A 21,957-nucleotide genomic window follows, 5' to 3' on the forward strand; every position below is an offset into this window, starting at 1 on the left:
AAATAAAAGTGACAATCAACAGCAAGAGAAAGCACAAAAAACAATAAATATGTTGGAATTGGACAATATACTTTCGAACAATTAGTGGGCAACCAAAAAAATCCAATGAAGGGGTAGAAAAATTCCTAGAACCAAGTTAAAATTAAGATATGACATTCCAGAGCCTGTTGGGTGCAGTGAAAGCAGTTCTAAAATATGTTTACAGCTATAAGTGCCTATGTGACAACGAGGCTAGCAGATAACTTCACGGCACATCTCAAGGTCTTAGGAAAAAAGGAACAAGCCAATCTCAAGAGTTGTAAGAGAAAAAATAAAGATCAGTGCTGAAATTTATTAAGTGCAAACTGAAAAAAATTCCAGAAAAACAAATGAAACCTATTTTGTTATTTGAAGTGATGAAGTTGATAAATGCTCACCAAAGTAATCCAAAGAAAGGACATAAACTAATAAAGCCAGAGACAAAAGGATATTACAGCATGGACCACAGAGACCCAGGTGATCACTAGGGATTTTAAAATATTTATTTGTGTGTGCATATGTGTATGTATGTATGTGTGTGTGTATATATATGTGTGTATGGGTGTGTGTGTGTGTGTGTGCTGGACAGACATGTGGAGTTCAGAAGACAACTTGCAGAAGTCAGATCTCTCCTGTGTCACGTGAGTCTCATCGGACTTGGTGACAAGCGTCCTTACCTTCTGAGTCGGCTCAGCCCCACGAGGGAATATTTTGAAAGCTTATATTCTAATACATTGAAAACTCTTGAAGAAATTGACACATTTCTAGAAACACAAAATCTAAAAATATAGAACTAGAAAGTTGTAAAACCTAGACAGATCAGTAACAAGTAACGGAACTGAAGAAGGATTCTCCCAACAAAGCAGCCAGGACCAGATGGAGTCATCCCGTGTTTATAGCTGAATTTTTCCAGGTGTTTAAAGAAAGAGAAGGAACGCTTCCAAGCTCGTTCCACAAAGTCTGATTTACCCCGGTACTAACACTAGATAAAGACACAACAAACAAGGGAAAACTATACGCTGGCATCCTTCTTAAACAGAGAGCAGAAATCCTCCGTGGAAAATGCGCAGAATTCAGCAGCACATTAACAAGATCACACACAGTCATGTAGCCGGTGTGTAAGGATGGCTCAACACCTGCAAGTCAGTAAGTGTAACACAGCCACCTCACAGATGCAGGAAGAAAACAACTCTGACAAAAATTAACCTCACTTTGTGACAAAACTCTGTGAAGAACCCAGGAATGGGAGGCGCACACTGCACCATGGTAAAGGAACTTTACATCTCTATAACTAAAGTTATAACAAACAGGGCGGGGGACGGGGGGGGGGACATTCCTTCTAAAGTCAGGAATGAGACAAAGTCGGCCACTATCCCCACTCCTAGTCAATGCATTTTCTATTTAAATTTTATTTATTATTATCGTGTATGTATGTGTGTGTGTGTATGATACATGTGTGTATCACAGTGCATGTGTTTGGAGGCCAAAGGACAACTTTGAGGATTGATTCTCTCCTCCCATTTTGTGGGTCCTAGGGATGAAAACTCCAATTGCCAGGCTTGCACTGCAAGTGCTTCTACTTGCTGGGCCATTTCGCTGGCTCCTTAAGATATTTCTTGAAAGCTTTGCCAGAGTGATATGGCAAGAAAAAATAGAGATAGAAACAGGGAATGAAAAAGTCACATTATTTGCATATGTTATGGTCCTGTATCTAAAAGTCCAAAAGACTCCGCTAGAAGCCTTTAGCTCTGACAAACACTTTCAGAAAAGGAGCTATAAGCCAACATACAGACATCACTTCCCATTTTACACAGAACTGAGCAAGAAACTGAAGTGAAAATCCATTTGCAATACCCTTCTCAATAAAGTACACGGTAATAACCTAAACAAACATGGGAAAGACTTTTATAATCAAAATTAGAAAACGTGGAAAAAAGAAATTGAAGAGGTACTAGAAAGTGGAAAGACCACCCATGGTCATGATTTAGCAGAATTTATACCGCTAAATTTCTTCCACATTGCTGGAAGAAACCCATATATTCAATATCTCTCATTTGATGTTCCTTCAGATCAAAATTTCACTGATGTTCCTTCAGAGCTAGAAAAGGAAATTTGTTATGGATGCACACAAGGTTCCACACAGGTAAGACAATCTGATAGGCTGGGCCAAGGGAGGATGCTCTGCCAACAAAAACAAAAGCAATCTGTGAGGTACCGGAACTTTAGTAACAAAAATTAGAACATAGCACAGACGGAAAAACAGACAGACCAGTGGACTCAATTAGAAGACCCAGGAACAAACCCACACAGCTCACACCCACTGACAAAGACACCAGAATTGTACACTGGAGAAGGATGGTATTTTGAACAAGCAGTACTTGAAAATGGCAACACACATGTACAAGATATAAATGAGCTCCCTACATCTCACCCTGTGAGTAGATCAACTCAGAATGTACCAAAAGGTCGCAAGGTTAGACTAGACACTTGAAATCACTACAGGGAAACAGGGTAAAATGCTCCAAGATACAGAAGTAGGCAAGAACAAAAAAGAGCCCCACCGGCTCAGAAAATGATGACAAGCCATAACAAATGGGGTCAAATAAAATCAAAAGACCCCTGAATGTAGAAGAGAATGCCAGCAGACAAAGAGACAGCTGAAGGATGGGGTGAATCTTTGCCAACTATAAATCTGAGAGCGTATTAATTTCTAGAACCGATAAAGAACTCAAACAAGTAAACATCATAAAGTCAAGCCATTCAAGCAATAAATAGGCACAACAGTTGGACGGACAGTTCTCCAAAGAGGAAGTGCAAAAGACCAGAGATAAGTGTGGAAAAAAATGTTCGCTTTCCTTAACCATCAGGGAAACACAAATCAAGACTCCGCTGAAATCCCGACTCATCTAAGCAGAACAAGAGTGGCGGCAAGGATCTGGGGAAAAGGATCTCTACACCCTGGTGGTGGCGGTGCAGACTGGTGTGGACTTCGGAAGTCAGTATGGCGGATCCTGAAAGAACTCAAAGTAAGACCGCCATGTGATCAACTCTAGCACATCTGGGTCTGTGCCCCAAACAGTCCAACTTGGAACGGTACCTGCACATCCACGCTTACTGAAGTCCTGTTTGCAATAATCAATGCCATAGAATTATGTCTTCATTAACAGATAAATGAATAAAGACTGTGTGTGTGCCTGTGTGTGAATCACAATCAAAATACCCTGTGTACATGTGTGAGGACGGCATAATTTAACCCATTGTTTTGTATAGTTAACACGCAACAATAAGAACATTGAGAATGCTGATGGAAATACAAAATGCATATGATACGAGTGTGTATAAAATGTCTACAATTAGTGTGATCAAATAACTATAACAAAAGTTATCTTTGAAATGAAAACCAGGTTGAGAAGGCTAGTATTTTCATGTGGTGAGAGAAACCGTGTTGGAGACTTCCTGAAGAAGTCCACTCTGGCCGCATGGCTGCCTGAGCAGTCAATGTCATTCTTAATCCACCTGTGCCCCCACCCTTTCGAGTTTTCCAAATCAGAACATTTTCACTCTGAACTATTGGTTGTTGAAAAGTGTTGACGGATATTTCCTGCTTCTCAGATAAAAAAGATCCAGACATGAAGGAGAAAGTTCTCTAAATACTATTTTCAGAGCTTCGCTGAAGGATGAGGACCCACCAGCTCTGCATGGCTGGCAGCTCAGTGCCTCATGGGGTGACAGCAGGAGCAGGGGCGTGTCCTCCCTTGGTGGATCTAGCAAGGTGTTGCTTTGTAATGTCCAGTGGCAGCCACTGGATGTGATGTTCAAAATACGTCCAAAGTCGGTTTTCTTATGTCTTCTCAGGTGATGAAGGAAATATTAGATAAAGTAAAGAGTCAGAGTCACACAGTCCTTCCCTGCCTGTGTGTGTGTGTGTGTGTGTGTGTGCCACGAAAGCATGCATATGGAGGTCAGAGGGCAGCCTCATGTGCAGCTCTCACCGTCCGCATTGTTTTGACAATGTTGTCTTACTTGCTTTCGCATACACCAGGTTGTGGGCATCCAGACATCTCGTCTCCATCTCCCATCTTCCAGTAGGAACTGATATTACAGGTGGGTATGCTACGGGGTCCAACTTTGACATGAGTTCTGGGGATCCAAATTCAGGCCTTCGGGTTTGCCCGGCAAGCACTTCCCCCATTGCCACAACTTCTGTATGCTTTTGTTAACAAGAACGCCAAGTTTTAAAACTGGACACCAGAATTGGATAGTCATCAGGAATTCAGTGAGCTTGATCTCTGTCGTGGCTTTTATTTCCTTAAGTGTTTATCTGCTTCTGTGGGATTACCCACGTGTCTTCCACCCGCCTCCTGAAAGGGAGAGTCATGCTATGCCTTCATGGTGGAGTCTATTCATCACTAATGTTTGAGACCCAGTGTTCTGGCTGCAGCATTTAGGTAACTATTTCTGTCATTATTATACTTCAGCAAGCCATCTTTGAAATGATGACTCATTTTTGTAAACTGGGATATGAGAGGCAACAGTAACGATGACAGACGGAAGTTGGACAGATGTGGACCACTATCAGAAAGAGGAGAAACTCATTGTTCAAGATAATCCACTCTCAACTCCTCTCTGGCCAGTGGGAGCTACATCAGCTCTCAGAGCATGTCAGTAGTTTTTGAGGACACAAATAGTATATGATATTAGTCACCTGAGACTTTATACGGGAAACAGTGCACGTATAATTTGATAGCACTGCTTTCTTTTGAGTCTGCTGACTGAGTGAGAGAACAGAGAGGGACTTCCAGAGACCGAAGAGAAACATTCACGAGGGTGGAATGAACTGAACTCATCTGTAAAACGGAATGAGAATTTGGAGTTCCCAGGTGACAATGAGGCAGAGCACTGGACTAACCCAAAGGGGACAGTTTATGGGTGACTGCCAGGCAGCCTCAATTAGAGACAAGATCATATGGGCCAGTGAGATGAATCCACAGGGGGTGGCATTCATCAGCAAGGCTGAGCTGGATCCTTGCAGTCTACACAGTGGAAGGAGAGAACTCCTGAGGATTGACTTCTGACCTACACAGACACACACATATATGCATGCACACACACACATACACACACATATGCACACACACACACACACACGGAATGGGGCATGTGTACAAATAAAGCTTTCACAGATAAAATAAGATACAAATTACTAGATAATTTAATCCAGACCAGGATCAGTTAGAACCATTAAAAATATTAAAAAAATCCATTTATGTAGCCTATTCTGTTAATAAGCTACATGACAGTCTTGATAAATAGAAAAATATTGATAAATATAACAATATCCAGTACAAGGGAGCAACTGCTGAGGGAGCAGGCCCGAATGACCTCTGGGATGGCAAAGCAACCCCCAGAAGCACTGAGCAACCTCCAGGAACACCAAGTGACACTGGGGTGACTGGAACCATGACCCTGACTGCACCATGAGGAGCAATCATCTGAGGCTTGGGTCAACTGACGCCTGGAAGACTGATCACCAGAGACACAGCCCCAGCTACACCAATCAGAGGAAACGATGGGTAGACAAGGTAAGAACACTCTCAAAACCACAAAGAGCAATACGACACCAATAAAACAACTAGTGGCCTTACAGCAACAAGACTTGAACAAACAAATATAGATGAAGCAGAAGAAAATAACCGAAAAATAACTTTAGGAGAATGTTTGAGGCCCTTAAAAAAGAGGAAATGAAAAACTTCCTCAAAGAAATGGAGAAAAAGACAAAAAATAGGAAGAAATAAAAAATCCCTTGAAAACCAAGAAAATTCAAGCAAACAAATGAAAGAAATGATTCAAGACATGAAAACTGAAACAGAGACAATAAAGAAAACACAAACCAAGGGAATTATAGAAACAGAAATTATGAGAAAATGACCAGGAGCCATACCTACAAGCAAAAACAGCAGAATACAAGAGATGGAAGAGAGAATCTCAAGCACTGAAGACACAATAGAAGAAATAGACTCATTGGTCAAAGAAAACATTAAATTTAGCAAAAGCTTAACATAAAATATCCAGGACACCGTGAAAAGACCAAACATAAGAATAGTAGGGACAGAAGGAGAAATCCAACTCAAAAGCACAGAAAATATACTTAACAAAATCCTAGAAGAAAACTTTTCCAACCTAAAGAAAGATACGCATATGAAGATACAAAAAGCTTACAGAACACCAAATAAACTGGATCAAAAAAAAAAAGTCTCCTCGCCACATAATAATCAAAACACTAAACATACTGAATAAAGAAAGAGTATTAAGAGCTGCAAAGGAAAAAGGCCAAGTAACATATAAAGGTATACCTATCAGAATTATACCTGACTTCTTAATGAAAACAATGAAAGTCAGAAGGTCCTAGTCAAGCACTATGAAGACACTAAGAGACCGCAGGTGCCAGCCCAGACTACTATATCCAGCAAAACTTTCAGTCACCATTGACGGACAAAACAAGATATTCCATGACAGAACAAGATTTAACCAATACCTAAGCACAAAAGCAACCCTACACAAAGTACTAGAAGGAAAACGCCAACCCAAGGAAGGTGGCTACATCCACAAACACAGACAATAGATGCTCTCAAAGGAGCAAATCCCAAAGAAGGGGAAAACACACACAATAACATCACCAATAATGAAAACTAAAATAACAGGAACTAGCAATTAGTGGTAATTAATATTCCTTAATATAAATGGGCTCAACTTACCTATAAAAAGTCACAGGCTAACAGATTGTATATGAAAACAGAATCCATCCTTCTGTTGCATATAAGAAACACACCTCAACCTCAAAGGCAGACATTGCCTCAGAGTAAAGGGTAGGGAAAATTTTATCAATCAAATGAACCTAAGAAACAAGCTGGTATAGCTGTTCTAATATCTAACAAAATAGACTTCAAACCAAAATCAATCAAAAAATACAAAGAAGGCCATTTCAATTAGTCACAGGAAAAATCCATCAAGAAGAAATCTCAGTACTGAACATTTATGTCTAAAATACAAGGGCACCATCACATGTAAAAGAAAAACTTCTAAAGCTTAAATCACACATTAAACTCCACACACTAATAATGGGAGACTTCAACACCCCACTCTCACCACTGGACAGGTCTGTCAGACAGAAAATTAACAGAGAAAAAAGGGAACTAACAGATGTTATAACTCAAGTGGACTTAACAGACATCTATAGAACATTTCATCCAAACATAAAAGAATATACCTTCTTCTCAGCACCTCATGGAACCTTCTCAAAAACTGACCACGTACTAGGTAACAAAGCAAATCTCAACAGATAAAAAAAACTGGAATAATACCATGTATCTTATTGGATCACCATGGCTTAAAATTAGAATTCAACAGCAATACTAATTCTAGAAAGTCTACAAACACATGGAAATTAAACAATGCTCACCAGAATCATCAATGGGTCAAGGAAGAAATAGAGGAAGAAATTAAAGACTTCCTAAAATTCAATGAAAATGACCACACAACATACCTAAATTTATGGGACACAATGAAAACAGTGTTAAAAGGAAAGTTCATAGCACTAATTGCCTACATAATGAAGTTAGAAAAATACCACACTAGTGAGTTAACAGAATACCAGAAAGCTCTAGAACAAAAAGAAGCAAACTCACTCAGGAAAACTAGATGGCAAGAAATAATCAAATTGAGAGCTGAAATCAACAGAACAGAAACAGAAAACAATACAAAGAACCAATGATACAAAGAGTTGGTTCTTTAAAAAAAAAATCAACAAAATAGACAAATATTTATCTAAATTAACCAAAAGGCAGAGAGAAAATATCCAAATTAACAAAGTCAGAAATAAAAAGGGGACATAACAACAGACACGGAGGAAATCCAGAGAATTCTTAGATCATATTTAAAAAACCTGTTTGATGTGGGACAATTGTCTGTATTCTGTCAATTATATTTTAAATAAACACTGATTGGTCAGTAGCCAGGCTGGAAGTATAGGCGGGACAACCAGACAGGAAGCAAAGATGAGTTGACAAAAGCAGGAGAATTCTGGGAAGAGGAAAGCTTGATCTGCAGTCTTGGCCCAGCCACAGAACAAGCAAGATGTGACTGCCTCGCTGAAAAAGGTACTGAGCCATGTGGCTAACATAGACAAGAATAATGGGCTAATAAAAGTTATAAAAGTTAATAAGAAGCCTGAGCTAATGTAGACCTCTGTGTGATTTCTTTGAGACTTAACAAATGTAGGAACCCTGACAACACCTGTACTCCACAAAATTGGAGAACTTGAAGGAAATGGACAATTTTATGGATAAATAACACTTAACAACATTAAATCAAGACCAGATAAGCAAGTTAAATAGACCTATAACTGCTAAAGAAATAGAAACAGTCAGCAAAAGTCTCCCAAGCAAAAAAAAAAAAAAAAGCCCAGGACCAGATGGTTTCAGCACAGAACGCTACAAGATTTTCAAAGAAGAAAATACCAATACTCCTCAAATTATTCCACACAATAGAAGCAGAAAGAACATTGTCAAACTCTTTTTATGAGGCTACAATTACCCTAATATCCAACCACACAAAGACATTACTAAGAAAGAGAACTACAGACCAGTCTCACTCATGAATATCGATGCAAAAATACTCAATAAAATCCTGGCAAACTGAATCCAAGAACACATCAGAAAAATCATCCACCATGATCAAATCAGTTTCATCCCAGAGATGCAGGGATGGTTCAGCATACGAAAATCTGTTAATATAATCTACCATATAAACAAAATGTAAAGTAAAAGCCACATGATCATCTCATTAGACGCTGAAAAAGCCTTAAACAAAATACAACATCCCTTCTTGAAGAGAGCAGGGATACAAGGAACATACCTAAACATAATAAAGGCAACAACCAACACCAAACTAAATGGAGAGAAATTCAGTGATCCCACTGAAATCAGGAACAAGACAAGGTTGTCCACTCTCTCCATATCTATTCAATATAGTTCTTGAGGTTCTAGCTAGAGCAATAAGACAACAAAAGAAGATCAAGGGGATATAAATTGGAAAAGAAGAAGTCAAACTCTCACTATTTGCTGATGATATGATAGGTTACATAAGCGACACAAAATTTCTACCAAGGAATTTCTACAACTCATAAACACCTTCAGTAATGTAGCAGGATACAAGATTAACTCAAAAAAAAGATCAGTAGCCCTCTTGTACACAGATAAAAAATGGGTTGAGAAAGAAATGAGAGAAACATTACCCTTCACAATAGCCACAAATAGCATAAAATATCTTAAAGTAACTCTAACCAAACAAGTGGAAGACCTGTATGACAAGAACTTTAAATCTTTGAAGAAAGAAATTGAAGAAGACACCAGAAAATGAAAAGCTCTCCCAGGCTCTTGTAGGTAGAATTAACATAATAAAAATGGCAATTTTACCAAAAGCAATCTACAGATTGAATGCAATGTCCATCAAAATCCCAGCAAAATTCTTCACAGACCTCAAAAGAAAATACTCAACTTCATATGGAAAAGCAAAAACAAAACAAAACAAAAAAACAGGATAGCCAAAACAATCTTGTACAATAAAGGAACTTCTGAAGGCATCACAATCCCTGACTTCAAACTCTAATACAGAGCTACAGTAATGGAAACAGCCTGGTATTGGCATAAAAAGATAAAAGGACCAATGGAACCAAATAGAAGACCCAGATATCAATCCACACACCTATGAACACCTGATTTTTGACAAAGAAACAAAAAATATCAAATGGGGAAAAAAAGGCATATTCAACAAATAGTGCTGGCATAACTGGATATAAACATGTAGAAGAATGAAAATAGATCCATATCTATCATCATGTACAAAACTCAAATCTAAATGAATACAAGACCTCAACATAAAGCCAACCACATGTCTGTGAGTTCGAGGCCAGCCTGGTCTACAAGAGCTAGTTCCAGGACAGGCACCAAAGCTACAGAGAAACCCTGTCTCGAAAAACCAAAAAGAAAGAAAGAAAGAAAGAAAGAAAGAAAGAAAGAAAGAAAGAAAGAAAGAAAGAAAGCCAACCACATGGAATCTCACAGAAGAGAAAGTGGGAAATACACTTGAACACATTGGCACAGGAGACCACTTCCTAAATATAACCCCAGCATCACAGACACTGAGAGAAACAATTAATAAATGGGAACTCCTGAAGCTGAAAAGTTTCGGTAAAGGACATGGTCAACAAGATAAAATGGAAGCCTACAAAATGAGAAAAGATCTTCACTAACCCCACATCGGACCGAAACTGATTTCTAAAATATACAAAGAACTCAAGAAATTGGTCATCAAAAGAACAAATAATCCAATAAAAAATGGAGTACAGGCCTAAATAGAGAACGCTCAACAGATGAATCTAAAATGGCTGAAAGACACTTAAGGAAATGTTCAACATCCTTAGTCACAGAGAAATGCAAATCAGAACAACTCTGAGATTCCATCTTATACCTGTAAGAATGGACAAGATCAAAAACACTGATGACAACTTATGCTGGAGAGGTTGTGGAGAAAAGGAAACACTCCTGCATTGCTGGTGGGAATGCAAACTGGTATAGCCTGTTTGGATAATCAGTATGGCAATTTCTCAGAAAATTAGGAAACAACCTACCTCAAGACCCAGCAATACCACTTTTGGGTATATACCCAAAGGATGCTCAATTGTACCAAAAGGACATGTGCTCAACTATGTTTATAGCAACATTGTTTGTCATAGCCAGAACCTGGAAACAACCTAAATGCCCCTCAACTGAAGAATGGATAAGGAAAATGTGGTACATTTACACAATGGAGTACTACACAGCAGAAAAAAATAATGACATCTTGAAATTTGCAGGCAAATGAATGGATCTAGAAAACATCATGTTGAGTGAGGTAACCCAGATCCAGAAAGACAATTATCATATATATTCACTCATAAGTGGCTTTTAGACATAAAGCAAAGAAAAACCAGCCTACAGACCACAATCCCAGAGAACCTAGACAGCAATGAGGACCCTAAGAGAGACATAAATGGATCTAATCTACATGAGAAATAGAAAAAGACAAGATCTCCTGAGTAAATTGGGAGCATGGGGACCATGGGAGATGGTAGAACGGGGAGGGGAGAAGAAGGAAGGGGAGCAGAGAAAAATATATGGCTCAATAAAAACAATTTTAAAAATTTAAAAATTAAAAAACAATAATCATTTGTAACAAAAATCTTAGTGCAAGTCTGTCGTCTCAGTCAGACTTGCACTAAGAACCCCGAGTGTGCCTGGCAAATCATGCTTTCTTGCAAATGAGGATATACTTCTTCCAAAGTCTTCCCTGCAACCAACTGTTTTCCAGAACATGGGTATAACAAGTGAAGGTCCTGGCTATGAAAGGACTCCTTCGGTGACTGTGTGAGTCTGGGGCTTGAGAGGAGGGCGAAGACGGATATAATACTTTTCCTTGGCATGATTTCATCTCCTCCTGATTCCTCTTCTAGCACATTCTTCCTCTTTAGTTTATTGTGAACATAAGAAGAGATTTAAAATGGGCTCTGTGTGTCTGTCTTGCCCCAAGCAGGCAGGCAGGCAGGCAAGCAGGGAGAGAGGGAGGGAGCTCCCATTAGCCTGCAGAGACTAGCACATAGCTGATGTTACAAAGAGGCACAATGGGAAGCTAAGAAAAGAGAAGGGCTTGTGTCTACTGGGCAGATCGTGTCAAGGACAAGGCTATTCCCTTGGTTTCTGAGTCTTGACTGGCTACAATTTCTTTTCTTCCTAAACAAATACACAGCGTGATCTGGAGGGACTGGGTCTATCCCAAGGCTATGCATTCTTTTCCCTGGGTCCCAGCAGCGAACAGCTAATGGTTTCCAGCTCACACCCCAAAGATCAGGACTACTCTGTTGTTTCCACAAGGTTGAGGGTACTCAGCCTTGCCTTGGACTAGAACAGGGAGAGCTTTGTATCTTTTCAAAGTGTGTTTATAAAAGAAGTTGTTTCAACAGTTCAGAGTATATGGAGTCAATGGAGAATGTTCTCAGTAATTACTGGGAATGAAAACTGACATAGCTTTGGAAAGTGATTTGGCAATTTTTTTTTTTTTTCGGTTTTTCTAGACAGGGTTTCTCTGTGGTTTTGGAGCCTGTCCTGGAACTAGCTCTTGTAGACCAGGCTGGTCTCGAACTCACAGAGATACGCCAAAAACTGAGTAACTGAGTAGCTCAGTTGGTGGAGTGATTGTTTGGCATGCAGGGCCCCAGCTGAGCTCAATCCCCTGCACTGCATAAACAGGGTGGTGTAGAAAGAACATGCATTCAATCCCCAGCACTGCATAAACAGGGTGGGGTAGAAAGAACATGCATTCAATCCCCAGCACTCAGGAGTTGAGTCAGGCCAATCAGAAATTCCAGGGCATCCTTGTCTATACAGAGGGTTCAAGGCTATCTTGCAATACATGAGATCCAGCCTTCTAATAAAATAAAATAAAAAGGTGTATGTTCCTTGGCCCAGTAACTTCTGCTTCTAAAAACTCATCTCTCAAATTTTGTTGCATTAGTTGTACAAAGATATGTGCACAAGGCTATTCATCAAAGAATAAGTCATGACACAAAAATATAAGGATTCTTATTATGATTATGGTTATCATAGAAAATAGTTCAATTTCACCTCTTTCATGCTGGTAAAATCTATCCATTCAATTTCTACTAACCAATTGCTGCTGAGATTTTTAGTGAGATTTCACTGAATCTATAGATAAATTTGGGCAGCACTAACAGTTTAATAATAGTAATCTTCTCATCCATTATCACAAGATATATTTAAATTTATGTAAGTACTTTAAAATTTCTCAATAATGTTTTTTCATTCTTTAGTACAGAGGTCTCGGGTATAGATTTCATAGCACCATTTGAATCTATTAGCCCCATTTTGCAATTTATCTCTTCTCCAGTTATTAATTTTTTCTTTCTGCTTGCCTTTCATTTATTTTATTCTTTCTCTAGTTCTGGCCAGATGTTCCTACCTTTGCTGATATTAAGATCCCACACTGCTCAACTGTAAATCACCTCCTGAGAACTGTTTTTCCCCCTATAGGCTCTGGTTAAATTCATTTGTCCCCAGAGATTCTGCAGTTTTACTCTGCAGCTGTCTTTCGTTCAAGAGCTCTTGAAGAACAGCTTTAGCACAACCTACTGAAAAGGCTTCCTCCTTTCCTTCCGGTTTCCTGCCATTTTCTAACTTTATGGCAGGATGACAAGAGAGTTCGCTATTTGTTATTGTTATCCGTGGAACCATTGGGATAGGGTTTTGTGGTTGTTGTTTGCTTTGTTTTGGAGTGGGGCTAGCATGAGGCTAACGCTTATGGTCTTCTGGCTTAATCTCCTAGCGACACGGTGTGGAATGCATTTCCCCATTCCTATCCCCTCTCCATATTCACAGATTTTTTTTTTATACTTCATCAGTTACAGGCAGAGAATGCGACTTTCAGATCCTCTAATAGCTCTGCGTACGCATGCCCACATTCTTCAGTTTGTAAATACTGTTTTTGCGACATTCATTGCGAAGCTCAGACTTGCTTTTGTATTTAGCGTTCAGAGTGTCACACTTATCTGGCCTCCTGCTCTTTGGTGTAAGTTCTACTTTCTCTGATTCCAGCTAGCTTTCTGTCTGTCCTTCCTTACATCTTTGCCCATTCTTTGTACTGTTTTAGAAGGGTCTTATGTAGCCCAGGCTGGTCTAGAACTTGCTATGTTGCTCAGGCTGACCCTCAACTCTGTGCTCCCTGACTCTGCTTCCTGAGTGCTGGGGTTTTAGGCATATGTTACCAAGCCTGGCATTTCCCCATTCTTTTATTTAAACTCTTTATATGTTTGTGTGTGGGGGGGTATATGCCCATGTGTGCAGTTGCAACATGTGTACACACATGTCCACGAAGGCCAGAGGTGCACCTCAACTGTCATCCTTTGGGAGACACCCAATTTGTTTGTTTAGAACAAGTGCAAAAATTGCTAAACAAACAAAGCAAACAGACAAGCCAAGCAGTCGGGCAGAGATGGTGCACGCCTTCAGTCTCAGCACTCAAGAGGCTAAGGCAGGAGGATCTCTGAGTCTAAGGCCAGCCTGGTCTACAAAGTGAGTTCCACGACATCCAGGGCTACACAGAAACCCTATCTTGAAAAACAAACAAAGCAAATGTTTATTTTAGCCATACTTACTCCCCGCACCTCTTCCCAACTTGCAGAAGTGTCTTTTCTTTTTCAACCAAGCGGGTTCTGGGATGAAGCTCAGTTCACGGGACTTGGCGCCAAGCATCCTCTGCACTGAGCCATCTTGCAGGCCCCTAGAACTCTTTGGAGCTTCTCCCTTTAGAGAAGCAGGCTTACACGATCTCTCCCCCATGTCCCGTCTTCTTGCTCCTCGCGGGGTTTTACTGTTTATACCTTGTCAACTCTAGAGCTTTCCGGGGGTAAAATGCCAGGATCTCATCTTTCTCCACCTGTGTCATGGCCTAAGGAGAGCCAGTCCGTTCAGGGCTTTGCCATTTTTCCGCCCACTCTGGTCTCCCAAGCTTGTTGTGACATCGCTGTCTCTGTATTTCCTTCCCTTCTCCCTTTGTTCTCATGTTTATGCTGCACTTATACCAGTGCTGTCACCGCACTGGCATTTTGAGGGTAAAGCACATGCAGCCTGTCTTCCATATTTAACCACAGTCCCCAGGTTACTCCCGAATGACTCACATTGAGAAGGAAAATGCTTGCCTTACAAGTTCTGGAGGACAGAAAATCTAAATGCAATGTCATCTCAACCATATAAAATACGAGTTTCATAAGTTACTTAGGCATTATATTCTGGTTTATATTTTTCAGTGTTTACCATTTTATGTAGTACTCATTTATTTTTGAATTATTATTATTACTATGATTGCTACTATTTTGTTTTGAGACAGGATCCCACTCTAACCCAAGCTGGCCTGAAACTCCCTATGCAGACCAAACTATCCTTGGACTTATCACGATCCTCCTGCTTCAACCTCTTGAGTGCTGAGATTACAGGTTTGTTTATGCTCAGACTTCAGGGTTACAAATTGTGTTGTTTTTAAAAGGTCTCACCAGGACACATGCACGTCATAAACAAGTGTTACCACATGGGCAGTGACATAGTCGCTGGAAAGCGAAGGCTTCGCTAGTCCAGCTAGCTGCAAGGCAATGTTGTCAGCTGGATGACTTCAATGACAGAAACTAATCCCCTCATGGCTGGGAGGCTGAACAAGGGAGGCCCTGGCAGGGGAAAGACTGGAAAAGGTCCCCTTCTTGCACTGCAGGTGGCTGCCTTCTCCTGTACCCCCCAGGGCATGGAGAGCAATTGGGTTTTTCTTCTTTGTAGAGTATAGAAGTTCGATTGCTATGCTAACCCTAACCCTGGTGACCTCACTGAGCCATCTCTTTGAAGGCTCCCATTTCCAACATGGTAACACAAGAGGTCAGGGCTCTGACCTACGAATCTGGGGACAGAGCACAGATTCTGTGTGACTCTTCATGCCCCCAATGGAATGTCTTGACTCTGTGCAGTCCCTACCCGACAGCATTCTCCTGTCTCGGGGCTCCTCTCCACATATTTTGCATTTTCACAGTTATTATTTCTATTTTGAACTCCTATTATGCTACGGTTTGAATGTGTCTCCTCAAAAATGCATGTTTTGACTAGGTGTGGTGACAGAAACCTGCAATTCCAGCACTGACCCAAGGGTTTGAGGGATGCTGCCAGGAGGATGAGGGCTTCAAGGCTAACTTGAGGTACACAGCAAACTCAAAGCCAGCCTGGGCTTCATGAGACCCCGTCTCAAGACAAAACAAGACCTATTTTGCAGACTTAACTGCCCAGCTCATATATTTTAAACCCTTTCTTACTTATTTAGTCATTATCTTTTGTGTGTGTGCACCCATATGTGCACATGGGTGCATACGTGTCGTAACTGAGTGAAGGTCACAGGACAGCATACAGTGGACAGCTCTTGCCTTCCACGGTGTGGATCCCAGGGACTAACTCTTGTCGGGCTGGGCAGCGAGTATCTTTTAAACCCCAAGACACGTCACCGGCTACTAGTTCATATATTTTCAAGGTGGGTCTTTGGGAGGAAACTAGGATTAGATGAGGCCATGGGAGGAGGCCTTCGCAGCGGCTTTACAAGGAGACAGAACTAGGCTGCTATGGTTACCGTTTCTCACTGTACTGTAATGCTGCCGATGGCTCTTACCAGAGGCCATGGAGGTGCTGGCGCCATGCTCTTGGATTCCCTGTTCCGCATAACTACGAGTCGGTAAATATGATTTGCAAATTACTAAAGCCTCCGGCACTTTGTTATAGCAAGAGGAAGTCAACTAAGTCAGTTCCTAAGTAAAATTGCCTTACTGACCTTCACATTTTGTGTAAATGGAATCATAGTAATAGAATCCTTTAGTTTGGGTCAACAATCTGTGCGTAAGACTGCTATAGGATAATGCTCTTGTATACTATAAAGATTTGTCACTCGTGTTGGTTTAATGAAACACTGATTGGCCAGTAGCCAGGCAGGAAGTATAGGTGGGGCAACCAAACTAGGAAAATTCTGGGAAGAGGAAAGGCAGAGACACAGTCATCATCCAGATGCAGAAGAAGCAAGATGAGTAAAGGTACCAAGTCACGTGGTTAAACACAGATAAGAATTACGGGTTAATTTAAGTTATAAGAGCTAATTAGTAATAAGCCTGAGCAACAGGCCAAACAGCTTATAATTAATATAAATCTGCGTGTTATTTGGGACTGAAGGGCTGCAGGATCAGATGGGACTGAAACTCCATCAACACAGGACTCATTCCTGTTCTCATATGGATTCATGGTTCATCTACATGCATTGCTATAAATTATCCAATTAAGAATATAACAAACATTTAATACACTGAACAGTTGTGGGCATTTGAGTTATTTCCGCATTGCTGCAGGTAGTGTCCGGAGGCTTCCTCACAGTTGGGTTTTGGTGCCCACAGATAGTAATTCGGATGAGTGTGGGCACCTGAGTGCAATAGAAGAGCACAGTGTGTGTACAGCCTACCCTTATTAGCAGCCACTGGTATCAAAGTTTTCCAAATTTGATCACTCTCCACCACCAGCATAATCGCTTCCAGTTCTCCATATCTTTAGAGACACTTGGAATGGTTGCTATCCAAGCATTTTCCTTACGTGGTGAATGCCTAGTCATCTCCCTCCTCGATAATTTTAATTTTGCCCTCCTCAATAAAAAAAAAAAATAGGGGAACTCTCATGAGTTAGTAGACCACTTGGAATTCTGCCTGTTCAAATTTTATCTTGCTCAAAATGCATGGGACTGCCATATTTTTAAGTCTTGAGTTTTGGAGAAGGTTCAGAACTCTGGTATGAGCTCCTTAGAACTGCGCTGGTACTGGTGTCTTTGTTCTCTTAAGAACTGACTTCCAGGGACTGGGGAGATGGCTCAGCCTTGACTCTCTTACAGCGACCCTGGGTTCAGTTCCCAGCACTCACATCAGGCAGCTCACAACCATCTGTTACTGCAACTCCAGGGGATCCTATGTCCTCTTCTGGTCCCTGTGGGCACCACACTAGGGTGTACATATGCATGCATCTATGGATGAAATAAATCTCAAGTAGTTACCTGGTGAAAAAAGTTCTTAGTTTACCAAAGGGCATCTGTTCTTTTCCCTACTTGGTGTTTCCTGTATCATCTATAATAAAACTTTGCCTCCCCTGAGGTCATACAAGTTTTCCTCTGGCTTTTGTTTCCCTTATAAAGGTTTTATACCTTTGTATTTCACAAGGAAAGTTGGGGGCTAATCTACCGGGAACTGACTCTGGGGTTCAGTGTGCAGTTAGCTATGTAGTTTATCGTGTTAGGGTCAACTGACTCTTCACACTCTTACCACAGACTGACCTTCCCTGCTGTTCTGTGGAGCCACCTTCATCACAAATTCAGTGTTGGCACACACACACACACACAATGTGCACACACACACGTACACACACGTGCACACACATGTGCATACATGCATGCACACGCTGCTCTGCTTAGAGTCTAGCTAGCCTCGCAGCAATGGCTTTGAAGCCAATTTGACCCCAGTGGGGCAATTGCTCCTCCCCTGTTTTCCTTCCTCCAAAGTGTCTTGGCTATAATTTACTCTTTGTATTTCCACATACACTTTAGAGTCTAAATGCTTGTTGAGACTGATTGGGAATAACACTACATTGATTACTCATCTGTGCACGTTCTTCAATATTGAGACCTGCAGTCTAACAACATAGCATTATCTCCCCATTTGCTGGGGTTGTTTCTGTAATTTACTCAATGCCTTGGTATTTTTATTTCTAGAAGCCTGATATTTTGAAATGCCAGTGTAAATGATAATTTGAAAATTATTTTATTTCCAGCTTGTAGAATGCTGCTGCATACATACATAATTGGTTGATGTATATTAATCCACACCATGATCTCGATGTACAGTCTTATTAATTCTAGTAGACTTTAAAGATCTAATTCACTAATTATTTATGTGTATGGATGTGTGTCTTCTGTGTGTGTTCAAATGCACATGAATGCAGGTTCTCCTGGAGGCCAGAAGAGGGGGTTGGGTTCCCTAGAGCTGCCCTCCATGGGCACGTGTACCCGTGCATGTGAGCACAGACTGGGCAGTTGTGAGCTGCCCCGTGTGAGGACTGGGAATCCAGCTCTGATCGTCTGCAATATTGGCAAGGTTCTTAGCCGCTGGGCCAGGCTCTGTCTTTAATAGGTTCTTTCTAGGTGACACTGGATATTTTGTGTACTCTGGATCATTTTCTGTAAAGTATGACATGTTTGGCAGTCTTCTTTCTTACTCATGTACTTTTCTTATTCTTGGCTTACTACACTGGCCAGAGCCCCTCGACGAAGCTGAACCGATGAGACTAGAAGTCTCTGATATTTGTTTTCCTTCTTTCATCTCAAAGAGAGAGATTTCCGTGCTCGCAATTACGTATGATAAATGAAAACCCTTTTTGGAGGATACTGCTTTTTGAAGAATTAATGCTTTTTTTTTTATCAGAGTGTGATAATTTCTTTCTGTTTTGACTTCTCTCAGAGTTTTGACATCATGAGCAGAAATTGAACTTTATCAAATGGCATTTCCAGAGTCAGTTAAAATGGCTACACAATTTCTCTCCCTTTCCTAACAGAGATGGGGCATCGTTTTTATTGTGGCATGTGTTACTTTTAAAGATAGCAAGAATGTAATGGGGGGAGAGAGAGAGCTTTTCAGAGACCCTGTTGTTATGTCTGAAGGCTTGAGCAAGGTCAGGGACACCTTCCCAGCTGTGGTGCCATATCTGTTTTCAGAGAACTCTTCTGTTCTCAAGCAATAGAGGTTTCATGTACCAACCAAGGACACAGGCAACCTAGAAATGCTGCAGTCCTTTTGAAGCATCTGAGCTGGGATACCTACACACTTCAGCCATGGGTCATTCTGTAAATAGATCCCAGAGCCGCCATTCATAGTCCTTTCTTCTTTTTCCCCGCCTCTTCAAGTGTAGGCCTTCCCTGCACCTCATTCTCGCATGCTTAGCTCATGTGTGTCATGTGTGTGTGCATGCGTGCATACATGCGTGTGTGTGTGCGTGTGTGTGTAGCCAGGAGGACTCATCTGCCCAGGGCATTGAAGTCTAATGACAACAGACCTTCTTGGCAACAGAATTTTGAATGGCATCCATAAAGTTCCACTGTGGAGTCAAGGTTTAGAGCCACTAATCTACACTGTTTTGAAGTTCAAAACTATACATGTGCTTAGGAAAAAGGCACGCAGAAGAAACCTGACCATTGCAAAGTCAAGTAGGCAAGAGAATTCAGACTTATCAAGGTAAAGACTGGCGAGACAAACAAACAGAGGCCGTGAGGACAGCAAGAAAGCACAAGAGAGGCGGCGATTTTACTCACTCAATTTTCTCTGGAAGATCGCTTTGGGTCATGCATACACAGTTGAACAAAATCGTGATGGTAATGAATATGGAGAACCAGCTGTGAGGCCACGTTAAGGACAAGTGGGAGTCTCCATCTGCCCTCAGGCCCCTTGGGACGCCTTGCTGCCGGACGTGAAGCTCGTGACGCAGCTAACACAGCTTTCGTGAGTGCTGAGTGCCTGCCCATCTGAGAAATCTGTCTTTGTTATCGACAGTAGAAGCAGCTCTGATAGCAATAATGAGGGTGTGGGATATTGAACCCAGGGCCTTGTACTAGGGCAACCACTTTACCACTGAGCCAAATTTCCAAGTTCTGTCCACGTTATGCCAAATACTAACCCATGGGCGGCTTTCATCATTTACAGCTAGGATCTGAGCAAACGGCTTGATGAGTCTTCAGTAGCCTTTCGGAATCATGCTGTGTCATGCCGCCCGGTAACCATAGTTACCAGGTAGAGGTTATTACTGTTTATGAAAATCACTTTAGTTAGATTGCTTTCCTAAGCTGAGCTCAACCACACTGAAGCAATGGATTCTGGGTTGGGATGGCCAAAGCAGGCCCAGGAAGTGAAATGCTGGCTCTGGAGGGATATTCCAAGGAGAATGAGATGTTACAAGTCAGAGAGAGGCTCTGAGGAGTGGAGCCTTGACTAAGGGATTCTCTAAAGGGGAGGGCGGCTTTGAAAGGAAGAAGAGTGCGCAGGAGTAAATAAATGGAGTTAGAGAGAATCTAAAGCAGTCGTCTCGGGGCAGACAATCCCTCAGGACTGGATGAGCTCCTACAGTCCCTTCCAAAGGAGAAACAGCCATCCCGGAGAGAAGTGTTACCTACAGAGTAAGGATGGAATTTGTTCCTCATCATTTCAGCTCAAGCAGAAATATTTAAACCCATCTTAGTTTTCTGTAAACAGCTTTCACGATTTTATTCTAGATTTACTTAGGAAGACATCTGTCTGAATAGGGACGTTCTACCAATGAAACCACATTTTCCTGCTGATTGACAGCTAAGAATTATGTTCACATGGGGGAGACTTAACTCAGGACGGAAATTTAAATTATATCTTCAGTTCTGCAGATCCTTACAAGTTGCGTGATATCGCATGTCTGTGAAGGTATTCACAAAAATGGGATTGGACTTACAATTTTGATCGAATCTTACTTGGGGCTGTAGTCACCAAACTGATTAAAATTAAGTATATCTGCGAACACTTTGTGAGGGGGAGACCCCTCACCAGACCTCTGTCCAGTGTGACTCCATCGGGGAATAAGTCATTCGTCAGATCTCAAGACGAAAGACCATGTGTTGTCACTTGGTTATTAAGAGAAATTTTATTGCACTTGGGAGGCAGAGGCAGGCGGATCTCTGTGAGTTCGAGACCAGCCTGGTCTACAAGAGCTAGTTCCAGGACAGGCTCCAAAGCCACAGAGAAACCCTGTCTCGAAAAACCAAAAAAAAAAAAAAAAAAAAGAGAGAAATTTTATTTCTAATTATCTGTTATTTACTTATCTCAACATAATTTAACTGCAATCCATGGAGGATGGTTTGTGCATTGACTATTTCTCTTTATTTGAGATTTCCGTGACACTGTTTTGATCTTCCTTTAGAAAGTAAGAAGCAGTTTTGATGAACAGTGCAGCTCTGACAGAGCTAGCTGAAGGAAGAATGTTTAAAATCTTGAATCTCAGATACTACTATTTTAAAAGGAAAAGCCCTCTCTTTGTTTCACACAGAACAATATAATTTATATAGTGAATAAGCGATCATGATATGACTTGATATAGTTTTAAACAGAAGAAAATCTGGAGAAAATTCAGGTTACCAAACCCCAACCTGCAAACAATTAAAAAAAAAATCACTCTCTAAAATGGGTGAAAGCAAGAGATGTTTCCAGTGACC

General features: G+C 41.0%; 1 protein-coding gene across 2 annotated transcripts in view; it reads right to left on the reverse strand.

The window, feature by feature from the left end:
• The window catches only part of Scn10a (sodium voltage-gated channel alpha subunit 10), a 98,650-nt gene that overhangs the window by 71,611 nt on the left and 5,082 nt on the right, over positions 1-21,957 (reverse strand). For both annotated transcript variants that reach the window (XM_057766500.1, XM_057766499.1), the window contains exon 3: positions 20,038-20,118. In XM_057766500.1, the coding sequence (XP_057622483.1) occupies positions 20,038-20,118 (81 nt within the window). The remainder of the gene's footprint in view (positions 1-20,037; positions 20,119-21,957) is intronic.

This window comes from Chionomys nivalis, chromosome 4 (genome assembly GCF_950005125.1).
Source record: "Chionomys nivalis chromosome 4, mChiNiv1.1, whole genome shotgun sequence".
NCBI classification, from domain to species: Eukaryota; Metazoa; Chordata; class Mammalia; order Rodentia; family Cricetidae; genus Chionomys; species Chionomys nivalis.